Source organism: Gallinula chloropus (genome assembly GCF_964237585.1).
Source record: "Gallinula chloropus genome assembly, chromosome: 8".
NCBI classification, from domain to species: domain Eukaryota; kingdom Metazoa; phylum Chordata; class Aves; order Gruiformes; family Rallidae; genus Gallinula; species Gallinula chloropus.
This window is the reverse complement of record NC_140093.1, coordinates 9,871,127-9,898,345: the sequence shown is the minus strand read 5'-3', so window position 1 is coordinate 9,898,345 and position 27,219 is coordinate 9,871,127. Positions and strand designations below refer to the sequence as shown.

Here is a 27,219-nt window from a genome sequence, read left to right as displayed (position 1 = left end):
AGGGGTATTCATAATTTTTCATTTTAGACATGCATACAGTTATTCTGTAGACTTAGATGAGAATGATTATTAAACAAAGGTGTCTCCAATACCAAACATAAACCTCTTCAAAGTGGTTTTGGTATAAATAATAAAACAAGGACAATAACAAAAACCCAACACTGTGTGCTGGTCTTTTCTTAAAAACTGTGGTTATAAAGAGAGACAAGAGCTCCTGCAATCTTATTCTCTCTTCCTGAGTATGTAAGACATGCCCACTTTCATAGATCATATTTATTATGACTATTCAACAGTCAAGAATATTACTGTACAAACAACCTTGAAGAAGCAGCTTTGAATGTTAAGTAACTACTTTTTTTCATTCCTAAAAAACTTCCACAATGTAACCAATAACTAAAAACATGAAACTGTAAAAAGAACATGCCCTTAACTTCTGGAGAAAAACAAACAAGCTACAGACTGAAATTGAGGATGGAAACATACATGAGTAATGAATACCACCTCCTTTACATAATACATTTGTAAAAAACCCCAAAACTCTCACCACTGAACTGCTAAGAAGAATGGCTGCTCCTTTTTCTAAGATTAAGTGTTCTAAACCAGGCTTCTCAAATTTCTTATGATTTGGGGAGGCAGGGCAGACCATAATCTACTAATTTAAATTGTAAAGCTTGAGAAATCTGTTAAGTTTCCAAGGCCAAAGCATATCTGAATGTTAGACAACTTGTATTTTCCCTTGTGACCCCAGAAATTCTAACTGGGGAATGAAAATGCACATTCCTTTACATTCACATCTGCCCTCTCAGTTTTAGGATGGAATTGAACGAGTCAATAGCTATGGGACAAATCCTTTTGCTACTTATCATTGTGCAGACCACAAATGATTTCCAACTCCTCTACACCTCCTATTCTGCATTCGGGAAATACACAAGGTGTGACCACAAAAAAACAAGAGGTGAAAGACTATAAGGAAGTAGTAATTGGCCCAACTGCAGAGATTCTCTCTCCAAAAGCAAATGTCTTCAATATTTAAAGAATTTTATTGAAAGAGTAATTCAAAACCCCAGTTTCAGGTTAAATGTTCTCAGCCTTAGTCTCCCTATTCACAATGTTTAGGAAAAGCCATGCAGTGCCAAGTACTAACAGCAAAACACTTACCAGCGTGTTTCTCTTTTCTCAAAACACCAAACAGAGGAAACCATGGCTGAGTTTAAGTCACCCATTAACAGTGGTATTATCCTCCATTCAGTCTCTTTTTTGTGGTTTTTAAAGCTAAACCCTAAGCATCCTGTTCCAACCTCACAAGTGACCCCGATTTAGGCGGGCAGTTCAACCAGACATGTCCCCAGGCTCCTTCCAACCTGAATCATCCTACACCTAACAGTAACACATGAAGATCCTGTTTGTATTCCCACTTTGGGAAGCCAGAAAAACAGACAACTAGAATAGATAAAGATCTTCTTGACAGGCTGGAAGTCATGCTGGGATTACTCCCACAGCTGACATTTAAGCTTGCCAGTGCCTGAGGAGTGCACCAATCAAGATCAATACAGAAAGTGGATAACCAGATGGGGACTCAACTGATTAGTGGACTCCCAGAATTAGAAGCCTTGCAATTGTGCTTGCAGTAATAAAGAGGAGAAAAGTGCTAGGCAGAAAAACACACATTTTTTTTTCCTCTAAAAGAACAGAAAAAAGGCCAGATCATGATCTGACTAGATTTACAGCCTTTCCAACACGCTACCTTGCACACACTCCAATCCAAGCCTAAGCAAGCTATCTGCAATAAGCTGTCAAAGCTACTCCCCTCACTGCTGAATGAGTGAAGATGCTGAATCAATCTGGTTTCCAGACTTATCTGTAACAAAGCCTCATATGGAAAAACTGACCCCCATCCAGATCTTAGTGGGACCATCTCCTACACCTCTCTTCTTTGTTCTGGAGGATGCCTTCCTCTCCTCTTTCTTCTAGTGTCTTCTCACTCATGATGGCTCTCAGCCAACAACAGAGCTGACACTGAGCTGGTAAGTCCTGCTGAACTAAGCCGCTTCACAAAAACAACACAAGACCACAGTATGTCTGGCAAAGCTCTACCTCAGAGCCCCATAACAGGCCTCACTTCTTATGTCTGTGCCTTTTGCTAAAAGCTGCTGTACTAAGCTTCCACACAGTGCTCAGGCATAGTATCAGTGTCATGTTTCAGCTAGAAATACTCACATTGTGATAGTTGATCATTTCCTGTAAAGTGTCAGAGAACTTTGTCAAGTTGGTCTGTGGAGAGAAAACCAAAGTGGTTTAAGTTAAGCCCTATGCAGCACAAAAACAACATTTCAGAGGTTTGTAGCTTTTCAGTAAAGAATTTGGCAATTTATTTTCCTTTGTATAATTATTAAATTAAACCCATTATGCTAGAAAGAGAACATGGAGGCAATGTCAAGTAAATCTATGAAAGCTTTTAAAGTTATTTAAGTAGTTACTGCTACACACCTATATATAAAGGACCAAACTGACGCAAAGCATGAAAAAATCAAATTAAGTTTACTAAACGATGGGAAGTTCGCATAAATCAGCATATTAATTTACAATTTTTAATATTACAGCACTTAATGTTTATTAATGTTTAATGCTCAACTCCAAAACCTGGGTTAGCATGCAGTAACCATGAGTGCACACATAGTTACTGCAGGAACACAGTTAGGAAACAAACATCCCTCATGTATTTTGGTAACTGCTTACTGTTTACACAAAAAAGTATAACAAAAACCTACTTGGAACAAAATAAGGTAAATTTCACTAGTTTGCCAACACACAGTTTCTAGCAAGTAAGTGTCCAGACAAGAACAGTTTCAGTCATGCACAGGCTATACTGAAGTTCACAGGCATTATTAGTGTGTGAAGGTGCACAGATGTAACTGATGTTTCATTACACAACACACTTCAAATATTGATGACACACAGATATGTGTACATAACTATACCTGCCTGAGACACAATTTCATACCTCATTTCAAAGTAACAGACAGGAAATTACGTGTTCCACATTAGCCTAACACCACCATAAGAGCAGGCTCCATAATATTAAACCATTAAATTTCTATGTATTGGGAGAGTGCCAGTTCCAGGATCCAAGAGATCAACTCAGAGAAACTAGTTGCAGAGAACTATCTTGTAGGATCTCATGACTAGAAGCCCTTTACTTAGCAAACAGGGCAGCTGTCCATAGCTTCAACCTAACTCCACTCCTCCCAAGATGACTATTCCCAACCTAACACATTTTCTGGAATTTGGAAGACCCTTGCCATTGCAGGCTAAAGCTGAAGCTAAACAGCACAGACACTTGCAGTGCACCACAGTCAAAAAGCTCACTCTTAAGACATCTGCAAAAGGGGCATAAAGGTAAATAGTATAAACACCAACTACTTCTCTTGCCTACTGTTATATTTCACCCTTCCCAAGTTATGTTCTTCTCCCTCCATTGTGACCTCTTGAAGAACTTACCTCAACCAGTGCATCTTTACAGGAATATTGTGCGAGGTCCCTAATTCCATTCATGAACTGCTTGTTGGCTGCACAGAATGCCTTCCCGGTATCGATCATCGCAATGCAAAGCTTCACCAGCTAAAAAGAGGAAAAAGCAACAAAGTTTTTTTACAGCACCATATAAACATGAAACACACTGGGCTTAGTTACATCTACGAAACAAGGATTTTTAAAAGGTAAATTCTAAATTTATGGAGCCCCACATTCTATGAAGAGTTTTCTATTGCAGAAAGATAGCGATGAAAATACTACTCTCCAGATCAACTGATAAGCCATTGAGAAGTTTACTACTATTTATAATTTTAAGTATATTTATTTTATTGTTAACTAAGATTTTGCACACATTGCAAGAGAGCACAGTATGAGGGCAAGCGCAGCAGCTGAAACACAACTGGTTAGAACCCAAGCAATTGAGTGTGTTGTGGCTTCCAAGAAAAAACAAACACAACACAACACAGCCAAAAGGAGCCCACACCAGTTGTTTCCTCTTGAGATACTCAGAAAACAAGCACAGGAAAGCGAAAGGCTACCCACACAAAGCACAACTGAAGAGAGATGGTTACATCTCAGAAGGGGAAATCAATCATGTTTTCACTTGTGCAACAGACCAGTCTCTCTGATGCATTCCCATCCCTACCACTCTCTGTTCAGGTCAGCTCCTTAGCTACCCTGGGCTGCAACCTGACATGAAGGCCATCAGTACCTTGTGATGGATGTCTCCTCACATTTTGAACCATTTATGCTCTGGGCCGTTGACAAAAGAAAAACTTACTACAATTGCTAAGATGCTCTCTTCTGAGAGAGTATAATATAATTGAGTTCCCCCAGCCTAACTAAACCGGGATTAGAATAGCAAGATTGAACTTTTGTCTCTGGAAGATTTTTCAATGATGTCAGACAAATTTTTGTGCAGAACAACACATAAGTACTTGACCCTATGTTGGGGTAAGGAAACTACCCAAGTGACCTCCCTGCCTTATTTACCCAGTAATTTTTATGGTGTCTCAGATCCTCTTAGGAAAAAGGAAACCTGAGCACCATCTCCCACATTCTGATGAATGGCCAAATCGCTTGAACAATGGACAGAAAAATCACTACCAACACAATTCTTTTCTTCCTTGGCTTTCCCTTACGGTTTGCAAGCCTGAACCCAGTGTCCTTTCTTCCAGAGGAGAGGGGGGCAGGAAAACACAGCTGACATAGCCCAGAGTCACAACTGTGGCACAATAAAACTAAGTTTAGTGTAACTGAACAGAAAAAGTTACCAACCAAGTCTAGACAAATTGTTACCCTCAGGCCATAGTTAATTCAGCTCACATAAGCAGCTTGGTTTTCGTTACACTGGATGACTTACATTTCATGTTATAATTAAACTCCTTCACCCTGACTTGGGAGCTTGCTCTCTTGTCAGGGGAGCAAATGGGTTTGGGCAGTTTTGCTTTAAAGAGTAGTAGGAGACTGTCTCAGGGCAGAGTAATACTACAGTTACAGCTTTTACATGATACAACAGCACATTTGGTACTGGCCTCCTGCAAGAGGCTGGGAGCAGGGAAATGGAGAATTCTTTTCCCAAAAAACAATCCTTTTAGACTGATGGAAAATATAAACTTCCAAGAAAGATGGTTTCATCTACCAAAAGAGACTCATCACCCCTACAGTAAAAACATGCCTTACACCCATCAGTTTCACCAAAATCCACACCAAAAATCAAAGCCAAATGTATATGTTAAATTTATTTTGAAAGACCAAATGGTTACAATAACTATCAAGCATAGAAATATTTTTACAGTCTTCACACTTGACACTGATTTATCTTTCTACAGCCAACCTACAGCTGCAGGAACCAAACTTCACATTCAAAAACTAGCTAAGGAGGTGAACAAATGACATCTGCACACCATCTTAAAACACAGGCAAAAAATAATTTTAAACATTTAGCATAAAATGCCAAGGAAAGGAGACTTTCTACAGATGTAAACCAAAAATAAGCCACCCACAACATACCAGCAAAGAACGAACAAAAGCCTCAGAATACTACTGGTTAGGAAACTAATAATGGGTTGTAAGGCAGTGTAAAGATGATACATTCACAAAAAGGAGGATCAATTTTACAGCAGTTAAGTTCTCCAGATGAAAGTGAAAGATACATCTGCACCTATCCTGCCGTGACTGCGCCGCACACTACTGCAGACAGAAAGCACTGACTTTAGCTCTCTAAAACAAAGGGTATCCAGATGTGCTCACAGCATGCAGCTGCCATAAAACATAAGCTCTCTATGCAGGGATGGCCAACCCCTGGCTTATAACTCACACGAAAACTGAATTAGTCTGCATGTGGCTCCCACTGTGGGGCTGAGCCACGTGAGTGTGAGGGGCCATAAGGGCAGGAGGGAATTGCTCAATCCAAACCCTCAGAGCGGGGAGAAAGTGAGTTCACACTGGCTGTTGCTGCTGTTACTCATCTTGGGTCTCTGGGGCCCAGCTGCACACTCGACCCAAATCCCTTCCCTCGTCAAGAGCAGAACATTTGGTCAGCTGCCACTGCCACGTCCCAGCTGCAAACCTTAAAACAAAACCTAAACACACATTCTTATATTTTTCAGAACACTGTTGAATTAAAAAGCTTACCTTGTCAAGTTTCAGTTCCAGTTCTGTCACATCTCCTTCTACTTCTTCTAAAGCTGCCCTGCATGGTTAAAAAATGTTTTCCCATGAAACTCCAGGACTGAGGGGAAGGGGCAGAAGCACATTAATTTAACCCATATGTTGTCATCACAGTTTCATTTAAGTTTCAACTATAAAACATTATAAAATTTAGAAAACCACAAGAGCTGCAGAAAATTTGATAGCAAGAACAGGAAGGAAAGACTGCATCACCAGACAAATACTGATAAAACATACAGCTTAGTAATAAAGAACTGAAATTAAGTTTTATTAATCTTAACGGTTGTCACACTGAAATAGTTTTCTCTACTGCTGCACAGCCAGTAGTCCACACATTTGAAGGTAACAACTAAGGAAAGAAACTAAATGTCTGCAACAAAATTTCAGAAGTAACTCTTTTGGTAACCCCCCTGGCTCAAACCAGCAACCCTACAGCTATTTAATGCACAACCTTGCAATGGCATTATGAAAAGTGTAGCATGTGCCATGAGCCAACCGATTCAGCAGTAAGCTCAGACCACACGCCTGTTTATATACTTTGCCTCTAGTATAGACCAGTCACATCTTTCAGACCTGTCAAATTTTGCCTGCTAGTAATAAGTTGCTTTTAAGTGTTCTAAAGCATCATTTTTTTTTAGGCTAGAGAGCTGATGTTTCCTTTGACACCTCCTTCCTTGCTTATTGCTACCTGAAAAAACAGCAGACTGAGAAAGGATGACACCTTGTGCAGAGAGTTTGTTAACATTTGGTTCAGCCACTGCCTAGAGAGCTTGAATGTGCTGATTTTTGACCATGAATGCTATGCTACAAAAAACTACTCAACAGACTGGGATTTCACATTACACAGAGGCTGGTGGGAACAGCTGTATTCCCATCCCTTGCTCCCCTCACAGGGTTCCTCATGCTTTTGCATTCCAGCGTAACTCTTCACACTGCTCACCAGTAGTATTCTGCCCTGGGAAAAACTGAAGTAAGAGGAAGTTTTCTGTAATGCTTTTCTGGAAAATTTGATCAGATACACTTCACTCCTACAAAAAAAGTCTTCCTGGAAGAAGTGAGATGGGCAGGGAAGTAAGACTTGGAGCAGGAATTCCTTGAGCCAGCTTTACCACCATTGAGGAGAGAGCACACCAAACCACAGCTCTACTGTCTCCTGCTAAGTCTCTTCCAGCTCACTTGAATTCAAGCCAAGAACAAACAAATAAGAAAAAACAAAACAAGAAAAAAAAAAAGAAAAAGAAAAAGAGATACTGGACCAGGCCCCAAGCTCAGGAAAAGGAGTTTTTACAAGCACAGTTCTGAAAAACACTGCCAATTGCCTGCAGTTCTCAAACACTGAGCATGACATTCCCAGCTTTGTGCAGATTTCACTAACACATAGTTGCATTCCAGTTTTTGTATCTAACAGCATTCCCACAGTTACATCCCAGGTTTTATATCTAAGCACATTCCTGCACAGTTATGTTTTGGCTTCTGCCCCTTCTCTAGCTTCAGACCACGAAGGATTTCAGGCACCAATTTCTCTTACTTAGTTTCTTTTCTCCCACAAATGCTTAACTTTTATAAATCTCTAGAGTTAAATCTTGTTTCAAAGAGAATTATGGAGAAAGGAAAAAAAGGAAAAGTGTCTCAATATTTAGACTGCAATTTTGCATTCATTTGTTTATAATCTGTGCAAGCAGTTTTCATTTCTTTGGCATTAACATAAAAGCATGCTTAAGTAGTTTGTTTACGGAACTGTAGCAAGATCTGATAAGAGGGGTTTTTTTTAGTGTCTTTAACTAGCACAGACTTCTAGCTGCACAGGACTTAATGAGCTGAAACATCTAAGAGTCGAAATGACAAAGAAGAGAGATAAATGCAGTTAGAGCAGGCAGAATGAAAACAACGCATCTGCTTGGCAATTAATACTGTATTCCAGAGAGAAGATTATTTTAAGAGAGAATAAACTGAAAGAAAAGGAACAACAGAATATCAGAAGACCGAAAAGATATGGGGCAGGTCAAGAAAGACCTAAAGAGCAAACCTGAACAAGATACCATGGGAAAAGTGAGACACACAGCCCCCTCCACCAGCTGACCCATTGCAAATCATCTTTGAATGACCACAGGACCCTGAAGCACCAGGTGGGTTGCTGGGCTGTGTCCCACCACTGCCACATGATGGAGGGATGATGGCACATCAGGGCCCTGCAGCTGGATATGGATCAGAGGGCTGGTAGGTTTCAGCCCAACCCCACTTCAACACCCTGTTTCTTTGCATAGAGCTGCCTACTAGTCAAAAACTTTTTCTCATGCAAACACATTCACAGTATCAGGCCAACCCTGGCTTCTGAGCACAACCACAACAGAGGAGCCTCACACTACAGAACACAGATACACACAGCTGATAATGCATTAACATGAAAGCATCCAGCTAGGCACAAAAATACGTTTTCATACTGGGTTAGGGAATACATTAAGGACAGCTGATCGAAACTGTGCTAAGTTAACTCTATCCTTGTTTTTTTCTTAATTTAATACTTTTTGAAGCCACAGAATAAAAAGGTGCATTTCCCTAAAACATCTGTGTCAGGAATTACTTGAAGTTCACAGAAAATTGTCATAATTCCAACAAAATCTCCTACCCACAGCCAAGACCAAGTCTCCAGCTATAAACAGAGGAAGTGGTCACAAAACAACTGAGGACCAAGTGCCAGACCTGACGTGTACCAAAAGCATCGCTTCTTAGCAAACTGGCAGCTGGGAGCAGGGTTTGCATCGGGGTAATCTTAGCTAGAAGGTTCTGGGGTTAGGAATAAGGATCAAATCTGCCTCAGTACATGAATCAAACATCTGTGGCTTCCCAAGATGTTCAAACACTGCGTGGCAGTGCACAAAAGTAGAACAGCTTTAAGGGTGGAGGACAACTTTTGTAAGTGAGCAGTCTCCCTTACTCTTCATGCTCTAATAAGGACTCTGAGGAATGTGTTCTTTACCTCTGCTGTTCCTCCTCTCCTTTGCCCCATGCCCCAAAACACAGTTGTTTGCTAGACAGAGCTTCCTGCTCAGCTGCAATGCAGGAGGAATAAAGAAGAATAGAACACCGAAGACAAAAGAAAACTCAAAATGTGACTTGCCAGCCTTTTAAAATCAGGATAATGTCAACAGTTATCTAGGTAAGCCCAGCATACAACAAAGGATAGCATCCATCACAGCATTCCTCTTAAGTGACAAGTGAAAGACTACCTTCTGGGTTAATATACTATGGGACTCAAGAATAGCAGGAGCCAAAGAGAAAGATGATGGCCAAACTCTCCTCTAGAAAGAGGATCAGTCACTCTTGGGCCACACTCAGCAGACATGTGCTAAGGAAGCAACTTTGTCTAGACTGAACCACTCTATACTGCCGATCACAATGCCAAACGCGCTGTGGCCACAGACAGGTGTCTGCTTGGTCCATTCACTCTCACAGTGTAAAAGGTGGCAATGGTCAATGGTTTTAAAGCCAGCTTCAAACAATACGTAACTGCCATCAAAGCCACATCCTGCCTTTCATCTGTCACTCATTCATCATGTTATATATTTTTAGACTGAGTTCCTGAAAGTGAGGAGGCTGGAATCAGTAGTCATAGATTAGATGCTGACAAACAACATACTGGAGAAGTCAAGAGGTGCTGTAGATAATTAACAATTAATTATTGTTAATTCTAGAATTAATACACCCCAATATTAAAAAAACTGAAAAGAGTAAAAATCCATTAATAAAGTATTTTCCCATAACTTACTGGGGTTTTTTTTTAACTTCTAATACATTCATGTATTTGTACTCATAGAATGGGAATAGCAGCTTCTCACCATCACAATTTCAATATTACTGCTGAAGTCTTGAAAAGACACAGACCTCTACTTGCACATATTCTATGCAGAGAAGCCCCTTAACGCACAGCTCTGACTTCAGTGCAGATGAGACAGCCTTTCAAATAACATCCATTGAAAATAACATCCATCATACAACAGTATAAAGTTGACATGCAAGATTAGCCACCAATTATCAAGAGCTAAATCACAGTATTTGAGTGCACTATTCAAGTACGACTATATTCTCATTTTCTTTCATTTATTGCAGTGTAACTTCATGACACCAGCTGTATATCAGAAGAGTAAATAAAGGAGCATTGTCATGCTGCTCTACTACCAGCGGAAAGCAACCCAGCCTTGAAGAGACAGAGAACACTGAATGCAAAGTAACAAGCAAATGGTACTGTGATTAACCTCCTTTTGACCTCTTCAGCTGCATTTCTTTTTAAACTTTAAGGATATTAGGAAAACTGAAAAGCAGTTATAAAGATTTATACAGCTCACTAATTACAAGGGCAAAAGCCAGATAAAGCTATTACATAACTGGCTAAAGTAAAAGCAACTGATCATTCTAACTCCTGTGTTAAATACAAACCCAGTACAGAAACTCTCCTGGATCTCCATGTAGTTCATTCCAGCTGCCTTCAGCTGCACATGCTTCATTTTGATAATCTCTCTCTTGTACTGACAGGGCCCCAAAATGTTCCTAACTCTCCAGTCTTAGCCTCATGATTGGTAATCATCTCTTCCCTCAACTCACCAGCTATGCTTTTACTAATGCAGCCCAATACACTGCCACTTTTCACTGCTGCACTGGCACACTGCTGACCAACAGTCTACTTGCTGCTCTCTGGGGTGCAGAGGTCCCTACCTGCCAGCACAGCTGCCTGGGGCTGTGCCTTTCTAGAGGAAGTCTTCACATTTGCCTTGGTTAACTTCAGGAAGTTTCTACCAATGCTTTCCTCCACCTTGCTGAGGTCCTTTTGAATGGCAGATCTACCCTCCTGCATATCAACCAATTACTGTTTTATTTATTTCATCTACAATTAGATATATAAAAAAGTATCTAGAGGTATTTTAGCCAACATGCTAACAACAAACACATTTGGTACATGTATAATGGCATCAGACAACCACAGATTAAAAAAGAAACATGATATATCGAGGAAGAAATAAGTCATACACTGAACAATAAGGCCTAACAACCTCAGATAACAGCACAGATATAAAACTCTCCTTGTATGTAACTTATGTGTCATAACCATTAATACGGTCTGAAGAAAGAAGGCTGCTGCAGGCTGTCATAGAGCCCATTGAAAGCCTGGTTTGGCACAGCAGAGATTTTTCCCTGCTGGCACAGAGCCTCTCCAAGCTGAGGAACAGATGAGGAATGCTCCCTGACATGCCAAGATGAACTTCCTCTGTCATACTACTTTATTCATTCTTCAGTCATTACCACAACACATCTTACCAATAGCTTGGAAAAGCTTCACAACCTGAACAGCAGGACTTTGAATCAGAAGTGTGACATTTTCTTCATCCCTACCCCAAAACCCTAGGAATTTTCTATGAGCTTGGTGGACTGAAACAAGGTAACGCCTTTCCTGAAGCAAGTTTTCTCATAGATCCATACCAAACAAAATCTGTGTTTCCAGTTTCCCCAGAGAAAAAAAAGAATGAAGTCCTCAAAATTAGAATAACCATTCTTCTGTTCCTCCCAAGTCAGAATTTTCCTCTTATTAAGCAAATGGAAGTAAGAGTATTTATTGAAATCACTTAATCATGAAGCCAAAAGCCCGATCATAGGTACAAGTTTTTAAGCTCATCTTCATCTACAGAGTTCACCCTCTGTAATTTCATATGGTCTTTGACATAAGAGCAAAGAACCTGGGCAAATCCCTTTAAGAGGCATGCTTCACTCAGTGTGCTCTTCACTGCAAGGCACTGCTCAAAAGATAATGACCAACAAATCAATCTTCAACAAGTAACAACTTCTAATGCATTCAAGATACATGGCTGAAAATCAAACTGATTACCACTACACTTGCAGCAGCATTTAATGCATCATACACAGTCTGTGGGGACATCTGTGCTACCTGCTGGCCCTGAAGTCTCATGCCTTTTCTCTTGCTCCTCTTTTGCAGTAAATTGCCAGAAACTCCCAGCAGTGTTCTTTTCCTTATAATTTTGGCTAATATTTTCCCCTAAGCTTTTTCACCCCAGCCTGTAAGCTCACAGCCTGTAAGCCTAGTAGGAAATCAGCAACCTGTTTCTCCCAGAGATTCAGATAAGCAGGGTTATCTTCATCTTCCAACTGAAATGTTTTGTTAACAGCTATCCTATAATGAACAAGATGGGAAAACAATAGTGACCATGAAAGCTTCACAGACTGAAGAAGTTGATTACATTACTAATCCTAAATTCAGATAAGAATGCAACACATGACAATACCTATCCTGCACAACTTTGACTAGTAATTTCAACATCTCAAAGATGATGAGTCAAAAGCTTTTTAGGGGGACTTACTGTCAGGAAGCAGGACTACAGGATAAAGATGTTGCAAGAAAAAGAATGCAATAGAAATAAGCAGAAGAAACTGATGGTTCTGTGCAGAAACAAAAACCTAGTAAGGTCAGGAAGTGGAACCATAAATATAACCACCAAGCAAACAACTGCAAAGCACATCCCTCCATCTGAACACTACACCCCAACAGCCTCAAGATCTGGAGTTCCTAGTCAGATGCTAATGAGCTATGTAAAAACTGTGAGTAATAACAATTTGAGGAAGAATGAAGAAATTGATCCCTGATTTGGAAAGATTACCCCTTATGTACCTCAAGTGCAGTCAATATAAAAGAGAGGGTGGCAGCACCAGAAAGGGTAAATATCACTAGATCCCCAGTATAGGATCCTCAGTATTAGTATCTTCAGAACTGACACAGCAGGACTTAGCCACTGGTACAGAGAGCCTCCTATAAAATAGAGGCAAGGGAGATCACAGTACTCTGCAATAATGAGAGAACATTCTTCAGAGATATCATATAACCTTAGCATGAATCTTGTGTTTGCTTAGATTTCAGAAAGAAGAGGCAGTATATGACCCTTTCTTCTTGTAAGTTCCTTAGTTGCTAACTTACACCTACTGCAGTTGGAAAAGTTCTTTCCAAAATGGCAAAGCCTTTCTAACAAGAGCTGAGCACCTTACAGGAGAGCTAAGGACCATTAGCTCTGCAGTTACATCAGGCAGATCTTCTTTACTAAGCCCAGAGGAAAGTTTGAGATTTGCTATCAAAACACAGTCCTCAGCAAGTATCTACCCTTTCTGCCCATTTCATAATCTGAAAAATTTGGCAATACAGTTTTATAAATCAAAATAACCCATTAGGCTGTCAGAGGGGAGGCTGCAGCTTTGTTGCAACAAGCCAATTCTGAATTTGAGTTTTTTAAGCTATTAGGTACACCCATCTCTCACACTCAGACACTGTAGCTGTATTTCACATATAAATTAATAGGTTTATTGTGTAGCTTTATTGTTCCCTCATACTGCAGAGAAAGTCTTTATTTGCCCTTTATGCTTTTGCACTGAAGCAGCCAGTCAAATGAATCCAGTCTCAAGATTAACAGAGTACATAAGCAGGCAGAAAATACAGAAATAAAATATACTGGTGTTTTCTTCAAATTTACTGTTTTCACATGTGGAAAAGCCAGTCTCCTTTCCTCTTCATTCTTCTCAAAAGATAATGGGCACTCTAGTAGAAAAATAAGCATTTTGAGTATTATAAAATAAAAAAATGCAAAATGCATATGGTACACCCACAGCCCTGGAAAAGGTTTAAATATTCTTTGAGTACATTCAGTATCTTTCTCCCACTACTTTTAGTATTAAGGAGACCTTCAAGATCCTGGGCTTTCAGTCATCCCTCGATGATAATTGCAGGTAAGCTATTTCTCAACCAAACAGAAGCTCACATATCCTTTATTAATTACATACTAAAGGTTTCTTAACTCAAACCAACTGTGAATATTTTCAAACAAAATTTTGCAAGATCAATACTTACGATACAGTGGATATTTTGCAATAGTGGGCACACTTAACGCTTCATCTTGTCAATTCTCATCATTAGTTTTGGAATAAATCAGAGGATAGAATAAAGAGATGTGTATTCTTCCAAATCAAACACTTGAAAAGAGAAAGACCTCCAGGAAGTTAAAGAGTAATTATAAAAATCCTACACCCCAAGTTGGAGATACTTCTGGAGAAGAATCCTGCAGAGATGTGTTTGCATGTGTAGACTTTTTACTCAGCCGCCAATTTAGCAACATGCAAATTCAGCCAAAAGTTACATCCTCAATGAGAGAGATTCCTTAGTCATCTTGAACAGGTTTTTATCCTCCTTAAGATCCCTGACCAGCAAAGCCAATACTTCTGTTCTATTCTGACAGTGTGCCTGATCTGATCAAATGCTGTTATCTATGCATAGATTACCCAAGTTAGTCATTTACATCACCTTTGGAAACAGTAAAGTAGAAATCTATTTCCAGGGTGCAGTTCAACCTAGCCTCACACATGTGGCTAAAGCAAATCAAAAAGTGCCTGGGATACAACTATGACTCTACATCACAACTTGAAGGAGCCTAAGCCTCAGATCTGACTTAGAAGAGAGATGGTGACACAGTAGATAACTTCCTCAAACAGGAAAATTGGAGTTCAAGAAAGAAAGGGCATATTTCATTAATTATTGAATTCTTCACATAGATAGGAACTCCAACCAATTTATATGAATGTTACAAATCTAGGAAAGACAAGACTTTACCTACTTTTCTAGTTGAGCAGTGGGCCTTTTCAATACCTCTTGCCAGCCCCAGCTAGAATCACAAGGCCCAGAACAGCCCTACCTACATCAATATTCCTTTTTCACCAGGCCAGCTCTTACTCAGGTCATCTCAAACCTATAGTTTATTAGCAACAGCATATGACAAGAAGTCAGTTACACCGTACAAGCACTGTATTTTCCTTACACTGAAGTTCCCCAGAAGAATCCCGCCAAACGCAGTGTGACCACTCTCACAGTGCTCCAACACAGGTTGAGGAGCACCTTTCTGTCTTAGCAAGCAACTTTCAGCCCCCTGTTACTGCCCATCAAGCAACTGAGGCAGAAGCACCAGAGAGCTGCAGTCTCAGAAGGCGCTGGAGCCGGACAGGTCTCCGGGCACAGACCCACTCCAGCTACCGTGGCTGTGCAAAGCAGTGGAGGGAGCCCCAACCCCAGCTCGAACGGCTGCAGCAGGGAGGACGGGGACAAAAGAGGCCCAGTGACCCCCTGGGTACAGAACACAGAGCAGAAAATCAAACCCCAGCTCCTAGCTCAAATTCCACACCTCTCTTATCAGACAAAAGGGATAACATTCACAGCCAGACGTCAGACTCCAAATAGAACCTGCCCTCCCTTTGTACCAAAGGGGTCAATTCAACTCGGGTTCCAACCCACAAAGTGTCACTCTGAACATCAGTACACAAAAACCTGCTGCATGAGCTATGGCATCTTTTTAAAAATAATTGCATGATCACTGATAATTGAAGAATAGGATATTTAAAACACAGAGAAATGTTGAGTGTGTTAAATATCCATGTGTTCCTACTTAAATTAGCATCTGGCACACAGAAAGAGGAAATCTGGAATTCTCTTGCACAGAAGTTTTTTTCCATTTTAAATTTTATCAGATGAAATACATTTCACTACACATGGCCTCTCCAATTTCTCATTGTATTATATCCAGCCTAAAACCCATTTTGGAAGTTTAGAACCTTCAAAAATCACATAATGCAAACTGATCACTGCTTTATGTTTATTCATACAAAGCTGTCAGCAGAGGTCTTCCTTTAACAACTGCTACTGAAGGCATATCATAGATTTCTAAGAAAAAAGGTGGTTTGTGCACATACACCGACTACTGTTAGACTTTCTCATGCAAAACAACAACACAAGTCTTTAAATTCTGATTACTATTGATACATGAACCCTAAAATTGTTCAAGAAGATCACACATGCATACTGTAGAGCCTTAGAATTCCGAACAGAAAATTTAAATTATAAAACAGAAAGCCTAAGTCACAGAAAGATTCATGCCACTCAAGTAAATCTGCCAAATATCTGAGAGATGCTCTCTGTTCAACACCTCCTCTCATTCACAAAACATTAGAAGGAACTATTTTAATTGTATTGGGGGGGGAGGGGGCAGATCATTTTCTTAGCCTATCCTTGTGTCTTGATCAGTTTGAAAGTGTGTACATCATCCCATAAGTTAGATTTCTCCTCTATGGAGGTAGAAGTTATTTAAAACGCATCATAACAACACAACAGACTTACCCTAGGTCTGAAGCCTGGCTATTTGTCATATTCACAAAATAAATGCTAAGCATAAAGTAATTCTTCAACCAAATATGCAAGGACTCCTCTTGAGGAGAAGTATAGAAAACTCCTGTAGATATTAAACTAATGTTACAGTCTGCATGATAATCTGTATTTTCTCATCATGGTCTTCCATTGCAGATAACTACTTCCACCTGTATTTTTGTCACAAATTTGCCACTATCAAAAAGCAAACTGCCTAAATTACTACCTAAACTCACAGGGGTATCTGAGTCTCAAACAAACAGCACAGTAAGCACAGTATCTACTCAGAAATATGACAAAAGCATTTACAGGGTTTAAACTTCTATACATGCTTTTCATCAGAACTCCGCATGTGCAGCAGAGAAAAAAGTAAATTAGAATTGATGTTTCTATTTCCTGCCTACATAGAAGTGATGCACTTCAAGATATAACATTAAGTAACCACTGGGGGGGTTCGGTTTGGGGGTTTTGTAGTCCCTCACGACCCTTCTGCATTCCCATCTCCTTGAGATACTCAAGTAACTAATTTGGCCAGAAAGGCCTGCATCAGGACCCCAGCAAAGGTTCTTGGTTCTGTCAACTGTCACTTCAGCAGGAATGTTTCTCTAGTCATCAAGGTGAGGTATTTTCCTTTCCTTTTTCTCCCAAAGCAAGTTGCTGTGGGGTCTTCTTAGAATGATTTGCTGTAGTAAAAAGTCACCAATAACTTAAACTTAAGTGACAAGTTTTACTGCACAACCTACAAACAGGAAAAACGTTGACTCTAATACTGTTCTGAGGACAGAGTGATCAAGAACCTACACCTGAAAAAAGGTCACAGGATGCTGCTAACACAGCTAAATCAGCACGTTCGCTATTTGGCAGCCAACGATTTCACAGATGTACAGGGAAAAATGCAGCTACCTAAAGCCTCCCAAGCCCAAGACTGACCTGATTTTTATTTTCTAGTTGCCACCTTCCTAATGAGCATCCTCTTTACTAACCCTGCTTTCCAGAGATTTTTAACATCAATAACCCTGCCCCCTCCCCCCCAATACAATTATAATCTCCATAGCTTTAGCTCTAAATGTAATTACATGAGATGTGCTCAGCCAATACAAATGAGACACTCCAGGCTAAAAACCCAAGCCTCTTCAAATCTATATTTAAAACTTGAATGACTGCAAGAGCTTGTATCATGGCAGTTACATTGCACACACACGTGCATCAATAAACTGTCCTCCTAATTCTACAAGTACCCGTTAAAGATCAGTTTCACCTGCTGAATTGATGACAGTTCTTCACCAACTGATCCTGCTGCTGTGCTACAGCAATATTATAGCCAGCAGAATTTGTTACTACTTGCCCTGCAAGCTCCCTTCTGGTGTGTGGGTCTTAAACATTCCCAGATTAACAATGTAAAAAGACCAAACCCAAGGAAATTAACATTTTATGTTCCTATCAGCAATCTGGGATGTAGTTAAGATGTTTCAGCTTGCTATTTATGTAAATCATAATCAAACAACAAAGAAACAGAATCAGAGTTCACCATTAAAAAACCCTCTGTAATTCATCATTATGAAGGCCGACTTTTGGTTTTTTAATTAAAACAATTAAGGTGCACTAACCAAACCAAGACAACCTGATACCTGGACATATTAGGAAGGATTGTAACAACTTACTATTACATTTGAGAAGGCTTTAAAAAGATTTCAGTGTGAAATGATTAAGTGTGTCTGAGGGGAATCTTTAATTAAAGTTCTTCAGTATGATTCCCCTCAAAGAACATGCCCTAAAATTGGGTCCTATCTTCCTTTTCTTCAGGTCAATTATTTTCTTAACGTACTTTCCAAAGACGTAGCCACACATTTAAAAATAAACAAATTACTGACAGATTTAAAAATAAATCACTTAAAAATAAATAAAGAGTCTGAATCGAACAGCACATTCACTGTAATCTCCACAAAAGCAGAGAGTTAGAAATCTGGAAACACTCTGTTTAACTAACTCCATCAGACTCCTAGCAGCGCGGACAGACGTTACGCACGTGTCACCCCAACCAGGCTGTCCTCCACCTCACTACACTTCGGCTGTGAACAGCACCGTCCTACAGTCACAAATCAAAACCATAACGACCAGGTCTGGAAAACAGTACATGAAAACTTGTGTTTAAGTGTTTGGCAGCTTTCTCTTTTGACTTGCCCTGTCTTTCCTTTTCTGCTCTTCTGCAATACTTTCCACCCTGCCTTGCCAACTAAGTTACAAACTTGCTTTCCAGTCCCAAACACCAAGGGCAGAAAGCCCAGACCAAACATTCATTTGAAAATTCCTCCTAAAACAGCTAGGTAAGTCACAGCAGAACAGATTTTGTATGCAGAGTTCTTGGTCAAATACCTCTTAATACCTTAAATGTGGCTGACTTTACCCACACGGGAGCAGGAGCCTCAGTGATTTCAACGGTACTACAACCACACACAGAAATTACTTGTGCTATAAACCCATGCTGAGCAAAAGGGGTTTGCTGGCTACTCACAGCACTGTCACAGAGCAGGCTGGGAAGCAGGCTGCACTGCAGCACCCTACCCACGGGAAGTCAACATGGAAGGGACAAGCACATGGGCGATCCAACTTCTACGCTGCCTTCAGAAAGTCATAAGCAGACCAAAGTGTATGGGCTAGGCACTCAGGATCAGCTCCCCGACTACTGAACAAGACCCAGACAAAGTAAGTTCAATAAGTCTTCTAAAAAGTGCCAAAACACTTCCTGTTACCTGGGAAACAGATGCTATGTGACTAAGCTCAGGTTACACAGTATTAAAGAAGAGAGGAAAAAGAATTTGGAAGTCTAGAAAGCCATAAAGTAACCAGAGTGACCTATTTAGACTACATCCCCTTACATAAGCACGAGGTGCATCTCAGCTGGCCCCTGTTAGATAGACCAGAATCAAAGACAGGGATGAGGAAAGCCAACAGGCATACCAGGGAAGAACTTTGGTACAAGCCAGGTTAACTTGCACAGCAGATCTGCTGACACAAAGCAATGCTTTAGTTCACTCTAGACAGAAATCTCCTCAGACAAGCTCCTCTGAAGGGAACACACTATAACCACAAGTTCTACTCAGAAACTACCCACCACAGACTTCTACCAAGAATGGTGATTGGCAACAGTTTGATTTACATTCTTTCATCTGCCCTTCATCCATCATCTGTTGTGCAGCTGAGGTTTCAGGAAGTGAATACAAAGCAGAATAAAAATAATTTAAACTTCAGAAGCAGATAAGGACAAAGAAATAATCTCAAAAGCATGCATCTTATTATTCATGCATGAGAAGACTTGGGGGGGATCTTACCAATGTTTATAAATACTTGAGAGGTGGGTGTCAGTCTTTTTTCAGTGGTGCCCAGTGACAGGACAAGAGGCTGTGGGCATAAACTTGAATAAAGGAAGTTCTACCTAAACATGAGGAGGAACTTCTTTACTGTGAGGCTGGCAGACTACTGGGACAGGCTGCCCAGAGAGGTTGTAGAGTCCATCTCAGGAGATATTCCAAACTCACCTGTGTAGCCTGCTCTAGCAGGGGGGGTGGACTAGATCATCTCCAGAGGTCCCTGCCAGCCCCAAATATTCTGTGATTTTTAGTGATTAGAACAGAGTGAAGAGTGAAGGTTTTTCTAGAGTTCTAACTACTGCATGCATCACAAACAACTTACTTTTGCTTTTTCTATCCCTTGTCGTTTATCTGTTAACTGTTACTTACAGCAGATATACTTCCACATGGCTTAAACTTGCTTCTCCTTTCTGAAAATTTAAGTTCAGAGTGAACCATGTGGCTGCTACAGCACACACTTCACTAAGAGAAAATGTTCTTTAGTTACAATAAGAAAAACCAAGATGAAACATCAATGTAAAAGCATGTTCCATTACACTCTGAAACCAAAATCCTCATTGCTAAAGGTAAGGAGAAAAGTATTATTTCACAATACTATTTGCATATCAAAAAAACACTCCAGGAATTCCTGATTCTATACATAGAACTTGCCAGCACAGCTCAGTTCTTACTACTCAAGGACCGCTCCAAGGCCCCTCCCCATGCAACTTCTTCATTTGATGGGAAGTAGAACTGCAAACACATTTCCCTTGATAGCTCTTTGCTCTGTCCATACTCTAAGGAAGGAGCTATGAAGGAAAAACACGACATACCAGGGAGATTATTTTCAAAGTAGGTTTAAACAAAGAACCACGACTGCAATTTTGCAGAAGTGTGCTTGAGCTCACAGCCTTTTCCATTACCCTTTGTGAAGTCAGATTCTAACCCTCAAGAGTCCACTCCCAGATTGATCTGGTATGTCATATGTTTATAGCCCTAGTGATGCAACAGGCCATCGTTGCTTCAGGTTTTATAATTCAAAGATTTCTTTATCTACCAGGGAGAAAGGAGGAGGGCATGCCTTACTATGAAACAACTCACCATTCCTCTGACGTAAATCTTTACAGCCTTTATTATCTAATCGTGTCTCAGCAACTCAACAGCAACAACCCATGCTGCCTTCATAAGTATTTTAAGCTAGCAAGCCAACCTTTCTTGCTTTGATTCAAGTAACTATGATCTTCCCAATGACACCTCAAAGCCAGAAGAGAACTTCATGAGGAACAGGCAAGCAGTAAAGCCATGTGGCTGAAGCTGTAGGTAGTAGCATGTTTTAAAAGACTTAAACAGCTCCCTGTGAAAACAGGAATCTGGTGACTCAGGAACTCTGATTCACCCATGTCCTCCTAGTTCTCTCCACGACTGTAAGAAAGTCAACTATGACATTTCTATAAACTATATGCCTCCCAACAGGTTCACTTAACTGCTCCAACAGGTATAGATGGGAAGGACAGAGACTACACCCACCTGCTCAGCAAGGTCAGGAGGAAGCTGCAGCTTTGCTTTGCTGTGAAATACAGTGCACAGCACAGGAAGGTGCTTCACATCCACATGACTCCCTGCAAAAATGCTGACACCTCACAGTGACCTTGCTCCACACCGGTGTCTCTACCATTCTTTAACAAATCTGCTGCAGTAAACTTTACTTAGAAGTTTCCCAGTACTTGGTTTGGGTAATTGATATGAACACAAAGAAGGACCAGAGTTATGACAGCAAATACCAATGACCAATAACGAAAGATAAGAACTTCTTTCAGAAACACTACAGGATTTCTACTTCATGATTTTAACCACTTCTGTTAATGGTTGGAAGGACACTTTGGTGTCATAAAGTAACTACACCATAAGGTCTTCTGCAATTTCTTCAAAGTAACTATTATCAGAGACTGTCAGAAAGACCATAATGTACTAGAAGACCCTGACAAAGGGGTTGCCACAGTTTCTCTCCTTTAAGGAATCAAAAAGGGGAAAGGGAGAATGGTACAACACAAGGTCAAGTGAACTTGTATGTCTTAATTTGAGGAGAGAGCAGCACACATTTGCTCACACATTTTAGCAAGAAATTGTGACTTTCTCAAATCTATTCTACACATCAACAGGTATCAATAATTAAAAAAAAAAGAAAAAGAAAAGTAGCAGTATAGTTCTACAGTTACATTAAGCTAACCTAACTGCATTGCCACCAAACAGGATGGACCAGACCTTACACACAGTTATGCCAGAAGGTACATATGCCAGGAGGCATGTCCAGCTCAGGACAAAGCTTTATGGAACAGCTAGACCAACGTAAAAGCTCACCACTACCTCAGGGGAGGTCTCACTCCCCACTGCCTTCCTCTATGCTTGCTTCTAGCAGTGAAATTTCCTTTTCCTCTTCCCCATAAGCTTTAGGTTTCAAACCTGTTGAACTGCTGACTCAACTCACTAATCAAGCCGAAAACCAGCCAGTCTCTTCTGCCAGGACAGCTAGCTCACTGAAGAATTCAACAATAAAAGCCATGGCCACTGCAGAGGACAATGGCAGAAGCTGCCAGGGACAAGCTGTCAGCAAAGGAGAAAAAGATGGAAGAACAGGAACTCCAACTTCTGCCAGTGGTAAGTCATTCAGACCTTCTTCTCCAACTTCCTCCACATCCCAGAACCACACAATTGCTCAAGCTGACACAAAGAGGCAGCATGAACACACAGCCGACCATAGGACGAGCAGGACTATTTCCTCCAACAGCCAGAGCTCACCCAGCCTTTGCCAAACACAGAGCCACAGGCACTCAAACCACGGGCTCAGTGGTGACATACAGCAAGACAGAGCTCTTTGCCTCTCCATCACCTAACAGGGTGGTACCAGGCACAGAAAGTGGCCAGCCACACATCCAACAGAGAGGCACAGCCACGTTCAGTACACACAACAGTGCAAAATAGATAAAAGCACAAGGAAAAGAAGAAGGGGGAAGCTGCCCAATGTAAGCAGAAGCAAGCCTACCGCAGAGACAGACAAGCGGTCACTGGAGCTGGGTGAAACAAGAGCATATGCCTCGGTCTGACAACGGGCAGCAAGACCATACTGAGCTGGTTTAGCACTGACACGGCAGTAGCGGTCAGATGATGGACACAGAGAGCAGAAGCAGCCAGAAGACACCAGGAGCTGAATTGTGAGCGCAACTCGGAAAAATCCGAGATGCCCCGCCGGGAAGTTGACGCTTTCGAGCAGGAGCCGGTGCCGCTTCAGCTGCCGGGCGCTTCCAGCACCGGCTGCCAGACACCCTTCGCCCCCACATCTGCCCGAAGGCGGGAGACCCCCAGCAGCGCCGGCTGCGCCCGGACCCCGGCATCGCCCACCCGACCGCCTTGCCACACACGCTGCCCTCTCTCCTCGCGCTTCCCGCACCCCCTCCTCCTCCTCCTCCTCAGAGCCGCCCCCACACCGCAGGAGGCCCCTCGCCCTGCAGAGCCCCGCCACAGCCCCCTCTTCACACGCACCCCGCCCCCGCCCTGCCGCCCGACACTCCCCGGTCACTCCCTATCCCCCGCAGCCTGTTCCTGCCGCACGGAACCGCCTCCTCCCCACCGCAGCCCCGGCCTGCCACTGTCCTCCGCGCCGGCCGCCTATCTGTCACTCCCCAGGGCTCCCCACAGACCCTCCCGCGCCCCGCAGGCACCCACCGCCGCTCCCCGTGCGCGGCACCCGACACCCTGCCGCCCCACCGCGGTCTGGTCCCCTGCACGACCCCAGCCCGGGCCCCTCCGCGGCAGCACCTGAAGCGCGGCGAGTCCTTCAGGCACTCCTCGAAGTCCACGGTCACCTTCATCCTCCCCTGCCGCGGAGCGCGACAATCCCGCCGCTGGTACTGCTGCTGCTGCTGCTGGCGGAGCGAGCCAGGGGCGAGCCGAGGCCGGAGGCCGGCCGCCGGGCGGGGCTAGGCTGGGGCGGCGCTCATGGCGACGCGGAGAGACGAGGGGACCCAGCGGCTGAGCGTCTACTCCGGGAACGCCGCGCCACGAACAGCCTCTGCCCACCTCCCGCGCCCAGCTGCGACTGACAGCCCGGCCAGCCAATGGGCAGCAGCGCGCGGTAGAAAGAGCCAATAAGACGCCTGCACAGGCGGAGCTTCACGCCAAGGTGGAAAGGGTTCAGCCTATCCAGGCGCAGGAGAGCGCTGGCTAATCACGAGGCGAGAGGCGAGGGCAAAACAGGAAGAGCGCCCCGTGAGACACGCAGAGGAAGCAGCCGCCCGCCGGGCACCGCAGGGATTACTTCCTCACCGGGCGTCCGCAAGAGTGACAGGACAGCGAGCCAACGGGGAAACGGCCGCTGACCTCCCACCAATTGGGAAGCTCCATTGACACTGGTACCCGGAAGACCTCTGGTGAACGCTGCGGGGGCCGCCCCCGCGCTGCCATAGCCCCGGCCGCCCGTCGCTGGCGGCAGATGGCGCTGCCCGGGCCGGGCCGGGCTGCTGAGGCGCTGGCTGGGCGCCGCCGGCTGAGGGGGCCCGCGCGTGCGTGACATTAACGCCATTAATTCATCAGGGCAGCTCCCCCTCGGGGGCCCGGCCCGCTCCCGCAGGGAGGCGATGCCGCCGGCTGAGGGTGCAGCGGAACTTCCGGCTCCCCCGCGGGTCGCTCCGAGGCGGCGCAGAGGGAGAAGCGAACTGTCGGGTCCTCTGTACGGAGCGCTGGCCCGAGCGCTCTGAGGGCGCTGCGGGCAGCGGAAGGGCCACAGAGCGCTGCACCCTGCCGAGCCCTCCAGCGAAAACGGAGGAAGCTCGAAGAAGCTTGGCATCCCCGGAGGGGAAACTGGCAGAGAAGCGCTGGCCCCTGCCCCCCCTGGTCCTCCAAGGCAGCGACAGCCGAGTGCAAGTTGCTGTTCAGCCTGGCCTCACAGCAGATCGCAGGCTCAGGCCTGCAGTCCCAGGGATGCTGAGCTGGGGAGGGAGCATCAGTTGGTAACATTTAGTCTCAGCTCCTGCAGGAGTTCGAGGAGCTACTGTACCTGCCCCGGTACGCCTGCTTACCCCTGCAGCCCTCCATCTCTCCAGTACCCCATCACCACGCTGCACCTCGTTGTTTCATCCCTTTTCCCCTCCATATTGCCCCATTCTCTCTGCCCTGACTTGCGTCTCGGCTCACAAGTCGACATGGAAGTATGGAGGGGAACATAAGACTTCTTTCGAGAAGCTGAATGCCTGCTGTATTCTTGCTGTCCCTCCCTCTGTTTCAGTGCCCCTTCTCAGAAGCAAAGGGAAGCCTTTCGGTTTAGTCAGTTGTGGTTCAGGCTTCTGGGATGTTTTGGGTTTGTTTTTTTTTGAGACTGGTGAGATGTCAGATCTATGCTACCCAAGTTACACAGATGGAACAAGGGTGTATTTTTGTGACCTCCCTAGAAAAAAGCAAGTTAAGAAATTGTTGTATTACTTAAACAGCACTTACATTGTGAAATCCACTTTTCAACTAAAACGTGCCATTGAAGACAGCCCAGCTCCCTTTTTCCTGAAATAGTTTTACTTCCTAAGAGTAGTTGGTATTAGTCATTTTCTATTACTCAGTGCTAGGAGTGATTGCTCAATACTGCCCCTGAAGACACAGATTGGTTTTGCTTCAGTCCTACAATCCACAAAGAAAATGACCTTGAAAAATGCAACCTTTTCTGTGGTACTGCTGTCTTAATTCCACAACTCAGATTCCTAGATCTACCATCACACACTGTTAGTGAAGCAACAACGCGATCTGGAAGTGTGCCTATCAACCTGACGCATCACAGCTACGCTGAGAAGCACTTCCTCACTTGCAGTGATGAGGAAATTGCAATACTGCTTTAAGTGTTCATCTACTAACACACCTGCCAACTTCACAGCAGCTACCCATCTCTCCTAAAAAGCTCCAGGAAGTCAAACCAATGCCTCATATACGTATCAGTGCCGCCCGGCAGTAATGAACACCGTTTTTATTTTGTGATACTTGACACTGGTCTCAGAGTAATTACATTTGTGAGGTGGTATCATCATAAACACCACAAAAAGCATGTTACAGAAACAAAGAGTTCTGGCAAGACATACAAATTCAACACAAGAGCGAGCTGTGGAAGAAAATCTTTGCCATTTCCACAAACTGTGTACAGCCTGGTGCAAAAGAAACTCTTAAGGACAGGAAACCCAACCCTTTGAAGGCAGAGTTAAGGCTCTTACTTGCAAGTGATGATCTTATTGGAACCACATTGAGAATATTTTCTCTAAACAGGACACACCTTGAGGACAAACCTGCACAAAAAGCCTCACAATTGCCATGCTGTGGAAGTGCAGGCTGCATGTCTTACTCTCTCTACTGTCCAAGCGAGGGAGCCTTTAGGAACACGCACCCCAAGACCAAGGCCTGCATGCAACAAGAGAAAGACCATTTCTTCTGTTGTCCTGATTCAGCAGGGAACTACAATCGACATTTCTGCAGTGTAAGCAAATGGGGCACCCCTTTGTAAAAAACAAACCCAAAAGAAGTATCTCTAGTTACTGCAAAGTGAACTGGCACTGTGTTTCAGGTTTTAAAATGCATGAAGGTGTAAACAGGATAAAATAGAGTAAACCAGCCTCGGGGTTAAAAGCAGAGTCAGGTTCTTCACACTGAACTCCAGGTGACTGAGATGAAGAAACATGAAGGAATTTTTTGCTAGCGTTGAAGAGAATGAAGAGGACAACAAAGCCTTTAATGAAACCCATAACTAAAACGAGTACAAGTTCCAAAATGGTATCTAACTACAACGTGGGAGCTTGGTGGCACAAAAAAAGGGAGAGCTTGAAATCATCTGACTCATGAAAGGACCTACTATCCATCCTGAGGCTATTTTAAAACTCATGTAGCTATGTATACTGTACCTCCCTCAAAGCTACACACCCATTTCATCCAAGATTCCTGAAGCCATTACATAAAAGGTCTTTCCTAGAAGTTATCAAAGTGGGGGGGGGGTGTTTATTAAACTCAATACTTTGCAGGGTACAAAGTACTTTCACCGAGCACCAAAATGAACTTGAAAAGTGTAAGGGAAGGAGGGCAGGACACCAGCTCATGCAAGAGCTGCTTCTGATGGATTCTGCCTCAATTGAGGGTACAAAGGCAGAATACATTTGTACTTGTCACAAAGTACAAGCAGTCTGCTTTACCCTGTCACAGAAGATAACTGCATTGCCCATACCACAGGTCAAATCCTGACTCATTCAAGCTCAGCCAAACTGTAACACAGCTTTGCTGAGCACTGCCCCCTTTCCGTAGGGCTGCACTACCTTGACTGGGGCAGACTGGGCCATCAGCCACCTTGAAACACAGTATGGTGCAGACATTCCAACAGGCTGAACACTGCAAGCTGGTATGGAAGGGATGCTTCAAAAC

At 43.0% G+C, this 27,219-nt stretch overlaps 1 protein-coding gene across 2 annotated transcripts in view; it reads right to left on the bottom strand.

Annotated features, from left to right (window-relative positions):
- The window catches only part of ACAP2 (ArfGAP with coiled-coil, ankyrin repeat and PH domains 2), a gene marked incomplete at its 5' end in the record, with an annotated part of 60,577 nt that extends 36,926 nt beyond the window's left edge, over window positions 1-23,651 (bottom strand). For both annotated transcript variants that reach the window (XM_084267356.1, XM_084267357.1), the window contains 4 exons: window positions 2,218-2,271; window positions 3,499-3,618; window positions 6,169-6,226; window positions 23,599-23,651. In XM_084267356.1, the coding sequence (XP_084123482.1) occupies window positions 2,218-2,271; window positions 3,499-3,618; window positions 6,169-6,226; window positions 23,599-23,651 (285 nt within the window). The remainder of the gene's footprint in view (window positions 1-2,217; window positions 2,272-3,498; window positions 3,619-6,168; window positions 6,227-23,598) is intronic.
- Between the last annotated feature and the right edge of the window lie 3,568 nt (window positions 23,652-27,219).